At 64.5% G+C, this 5258-nt stretch overlaps 1 protein-coding gene across 1 annotated transcript; it reads left to right on the forward strand.

Moving 5' to 3' along the window:
* Positions 1 to 338: 338 nt before the first annotated feature.
* On the forward strand, positions 339 to 3953 carry LOC309676275 (uncharacterized protein C15orf39 homolog; the record flags this gene model as incomplete). Its single annotated transcript, XM_082488788.1, has 2 exons — positions 339 to 3435; positions 3916 to 3953. 2 exons carry the CDS (start codon positions 339 to 341, stop codon positions 3951 to 3953), a joined length of 3135 nt encoding a protein of 1044 aa, XP_082344914.1.
* Between the last annotated feature and the right edge of the window lie 1305 nt (positions 3954 to 5258).

Genomic DNA, 5258 nt, shown 5'->3' on the forward strand with positions numbered 1-5258 from the left:
GCGAGTCGCTGTGTGGGGCGAGGGGGTCTTTCCGTGTCTCCCTTCCTCTCCTTTAGCCTTCCAGCGGGACGCTGAGCATCAGAAACGAGTAAGGAAAAGCTGCGGGTGCAAACCAGCGTGCTTTCTCCAACGCTTTCTCCAGCCGGTGTGTGGGGCAAGGCGGCTTTTGGGGGAGCACTCGGCGGACACTGCCGCCCTGTGCCATCCCACCGCCGGCTGAGTGCTTCCCGTGGGGAACGTGGTTTGCTCATGATATTTTCTCTCCGTGTCCCGTTCAGGAAGGTCAACTCTCCTCTCCCGTCACGCACCCCGGTTGGGACGCCGGCAGCAACGTATAGATGGCCTCGAAACGGCACTTGGAGCCTCTGGACCCCGTGATTTTCAACAAGTTACCTCGGCTGGAGCCGGACCCCCCCTCCGCCGCTTTCCCCGCCGGCCTCTGCAAACCCAGCCCCCTGCCCAACCCTGCCGCCGAAAACCATTTCAACTACAAGGGCTCCTACTTCGCCTGCCCGCTGCAAAGCCCCGACGGCCCCGAGCAGCCCCCGGCGCGCTGGAGCCCGGCGGCCGCCTACCTACACTATGGCGCCGGCAGCCAGCCCGTGCCGGCCGAGGGGCCGCCGCCGGTGAGCTGCCGGCTGTACCGACCCGAGAGCCTGGGGACGGGGCTGCAGCAGCCCCCCGGCACCGAAAAAGGCAAGGACAGCCTGATGCGGGAGCTGCTGATGGCGAGGGAGAAGTGGACCAGTCCGCCGCCAGCTCCGGGACACCCCTTCCCGGTGAAGAAACCGGTGGCGGTGAACAAGGCGGCCCCTTTGGCCGTCCCCAAGCCGGTGTACCGAGCCCCCGCCTGCTTGGTGGACCCCAGGATGGCTCTGCCACTGGGACCCCGGGGGGACAGCCTGCAGCCGAGAGCGGGGGACGCAGACTGGGCTCTCCCCGCCACCCACCCTCTCCGCCCCGGCGAGCCCCACGGCGGCACCGGGCTGCACAAGAGGGTTCTCCACCCCGACCTCAACCTCCTGCCGCTGCACCCCGGCTTGCCGCTGCCCACCAAGGAGAAGCTGGGCTCTCCCCTCGCCTTCTCCCCTTACTACGCCGCCTTTGAGAAATACGGGGCTCCCCCCGGCACCCCTTTGCTGGAAGCCGGTTGCCCCGCCGTCGCCCACAGCCAAAGGAAGGTGCCCCACGTCCCCAGCCTCAGCCCGGACCCCTGGTCCAAGCTCCCGCCGCCCGTCGCCGGCCCGGCGTACCGGGAGAGGTTGCCGGCGTGCTACCCGCACGCCCACTACCCGCTGCCCCTCCATAAAGCCGCCCTCCTCTACCACCCCACCGTGGAGGCGCAGCCCGGCGCCTACAAAGGTTTCGGCTTTGCGGGAAGCGGGGAACCCTTTCCCGGCTCTTACCTTAAACCCCAAACCCCAAGGAGTTACTTTCCCACCCCCTCGGAGACCTACGTGCCCAGGGCGGCCGGCGCGGTGGCGTCGCCGCCTGCCAAGCCGGCGGTGCTGCCGAGGGATGCCGAGCCGCCGCGGCGAGCCGGTTACTTGCCGAGCGTTGGCTTTGCCTTCAGCCCCGGCGAAGCGGCGGGGTTGGGCACCTCCTTCGCCGGCACGGAGCCGGGCTGCGAGAGGCAGCGAGCGGCGGCCAGGCACAACAGCGCTTTCCAACCCGTCGGCCCCCCGGAGAAGGTGCCCGAGGGCTGCAGGGAGGCGTTTCCCAAAGGAGAAGGGAGGTGGGTGAAAGCCGGCCGAGGGGAGCAGGACCCCCTTTACCACGGGAGGAGGACGGCCAGCCCGGTTGCCCGGGAGAACCCCCGCGGGGGACCACCGGCTCCCGTCGTCGTAGGGAAGGGAGATGCCTGCAAGGTGAAGGATGCAGCCAAGGAGCTCGTCCCCGCTTCTCCATCCGCCTCTCCCCAAGAGGGGCCGAAGGACGGCGAGGTTTCTCCTTCCTCCCCACCCATGCCGGTGATCAACAACGTCTTCAGCCTGGCACCTTACCGAGACTACCTGGAGGGGACCGAGGGCTCAGCCCGGGTCCCCTTCTGCAGGCAGCATCCACGGGGGGACACCCCACCCCGAAACACGGGGGGCAGCCGGGAGCCCACAGCCCTCAGGGATGTCTCGGCGACGTCCAGCCTGCTGCCCGCGGGAACGGCGGCCGGCCGGGAGCTGAAGACGGGCAGCGACGCGGTCCGGAGCCGAGAGGAAAGCTGCTACGGGAAGGTCCCCGAAAAGCCAAAGCCTGCGCCCCGAGACGCGGGGTCTCAGGAGGGCAGCCCTGGCGGGGTGGGGAGAGGGGATGCGGCCCCCGAGGACATCGTGCTGGACCTCAGCTTGAAGAAGAGACTGGAGAAAGCTGGGGAGACCCGGGCACCCGTCGGCGGTGCGGAGGGGACGCCGGACAGGGAGGAGGCGGAGGAGGAGAAAGAGGGTGCGGGGGGGAAGGCGAGGGTGGGAGAGGGGGCCAAGCCCCGGGCGCTGCCACTGCTCGTCGAGGTGGGCTCTGGGGACAAGAGCAACTTCCAGAGCTCGGCCACCTTCATGTTCAAAAAATACAAGATCCTACGCTCCCGCCCGCCCGGCACCGTGCCCCCCCAGCCGGCCGGTAGCCCCCGCGCCCCCCAACCCAGCCCACCACCTCCACCGGTCCCCTCCGGCAGCATCCCCGCGCCGCCGCCGACCCTCCCCGCCTCCCCGCTGGCCAGCAGCCCCCCGACCCCGCAGCCCGGTCCCTCCGCTCTACAGGGAGCTCGCCCGGAGTCGCAGCAGCAGCCCCCGCTGCCCGAAGCCCCCCGCCTGCCGGGAGAGGAGAGCGTCTCGCTGCCCGGGCGGTGCGAGGTCTCTGCCCCGCAGACCTCCGCCGGTCAGTATTTCAGCACCCTGCACGCTTTGCTCTGCGACGTTATTTCGTGCTCGGTGTCCAGGTCCTCCCCGGAGCTCCTGCAGGAGTGGTTGAAGAAGGCGGAGGCGGCGGAGGAGCTGGGAGAGATGCCCAAATCCCCCCCCAAGCCCAAGAACGGCTCCAGGATCCCCGAACCTCAGAAGGCCACCAAAGGCAAAGAGATCTGGCTGGCTTTTCAAGATGTGGCCACTCTCCTCACCAACCTGCTGTCTCAGCTGGAGACCTTCATGTTTGCTCGCAAGTGTCCTTTCCCCCATGTCGTCCGGGCAGGAGCCGTCTTCATCCCCATCCATGTGGTGAAGGAGAAGCTCTTCCCCAAGCTCCCCGGGGCCTCCGTTGACCAAGTGCTGCAGGAGCACAAGGTGGAGCTGCGCCCCACCACGCTTTCGGAGGAGAGGCACTTGAGGGACCTAGAGCTGAAGAGCTGCACCTCACGCATGCTGAAGCTTCTGGCCCTCAAGCAGCTCCCCGACATCTACCCGGACCTGCTGAACCTCCATTGGCATGACTCCATCAGGCAGCAGCTCGGTAGGTAGCCCGTTGTCTCCTGTGGAGGGTTGGTGACACCAGTGGGGCCATGAGACTCTTCCAGGGAAGCCCCAGCCACATCTGCTTCCGGGATGTTGGTGTTTGGTGGGAGCATCCATCACTTGCGTGGTCCCTCAGCATCCTTGTGCTACCAAGGGCTCTGTGGAGCAGAATATTTTGCTTTTCTCCATGGGTTGTGGAGGGAGAAAGCTTGAGCTGGGAGGGGTGGTGTGTCCCTGCCTGCCTGGGTGAGAAAAATCGTCCCTGGGGTGTTGAGGAGGTGGCAGTCACCTCCAGGCCACCTCTCCCCCTCCCAAGTGGCTCGGGAACACGCTGGGAGCAGGGCAGCATGCACCCTGCGTGCTGGACCTGTCACCCACGACTGTCCCATCCCACCGGCGACATTCCCACCGCTTCTCCCTCGCCTGATGTCCTTTTGCTGCTGTTCAAGACCATTGCCACCAACTCTATGTCTTCCAGGTTCGAGCTCGCAGGCTGGCCAGCACCCCCCCAAGTAGGTAACTCTCCTCGTGTGTGCGTTTATATGTATTTATAGGATTTCTGTGGAGGTGTACGTGTATTTGCGTGTCTTTGCGGTGACGACGGGGACCTTGGGCTGGCTGGGGAGGAGCACACGAGGGGCCCCGCTGCCCAGGCTGGGCTGGTGGGGGGGGATTTGTGGCTGGAAGCGGGGATTATTCGGGACAGGGAGGTGAAGACCCTGCAGTCCCCAACCCCTTTTTCCTCTCCCAGGTAGCCCTGGCCCGGAGGCACCGAAAGCTGATGGCAAAACGATAGCCATGGATAGCACCAGGGAAAAGGAGGCACGAAGGAAGGTGCCAAGGGCAACAGCCGAGGACGAGAAGGGGCATGTCCCGCTCATCCCCAAAGCGGGGTCCCCTCCGGAGCGACGCGGATGCTGAGACGGAGCGGGCGATCACCAGCAGACCCGCGGGGAGATGCTGGGCTCCCACCGGCTGCGCCCAAGGATGGGGACCAGTCCTCCTCTAGGGCTGCTGGTGCCTGGAGGCCACCGACCCTCCGAGGATGACCCTTGGTGGCAGCTGCCACACGACCCAGAGATGCTCCAAGCACGCCATGGCCACCACGGTCCATCCCAGTGGGGGTGGGCTCAAGCCCGTTTCGGGGTTTCGTTTCTTTTAATGCATCATCTTTTAGCGCATCTCCCATCTCCGTCCACCACCAGCCGGTGAACTGGGAGGGAATGGCGGGATTCCCGGCGGAGCCGGAGGGCTGGGGCGGCGTTTGTACCCCCGGGAGGAGCGTGGAAATGGCCACGCCGCTGTCCCCAGCCCTGGAGAAAAGCTGGTTGCTGCGGGGATGATTTACCGCGTCCCCTCCCCTCTCCTCTAACTCGCCTCTCCCGCTTCACACACGGCGTTCCCAATAAACGTACCTTCCTCCTGGTCTTTAGTCTTCATACAGAGACTTTAACACGACGTTCAGGCTCAAGGGAGTCACAACTTCCGTAGTCACAGGACTGATATTTTTGTTGTTGTTGTTTTAAATGAAGACATTTTAAAAATGTTACGGATTTACCTTTATAAGGAGCTGCTGTCTTCAGGTTATGTGTTGTTTTTTTTTTTAAAAAAAATTAGTAATTTATACTTGGGGGTTTTTTTTTTTTATTTAAACTCGTGGCTTCACCTGTCCACTGTGCTGGACCAAGGCGGCGGGAGCGAGGCTGTTCGGGCTGAGAGTTTTTGGTCCCGATTGGAGCTGAAAAGAGGCTGCAAGGAAGATTTTAAAGAAAGAGCCTTAAAGAAAACCAAACCACTTTACAGCGCCGATCCCGCCTGTCC

Source organism: Vanellus vanellus (assembly GCF_965231255.1).
Source record: "Vanellus vanellus genome assembly, chromosome: 11".
NCBI lineage: Eukaryota > Metazoa > Chordata > Aves > Charadriiformes > Charadriidae > Vanellus > Vanellus vanellus.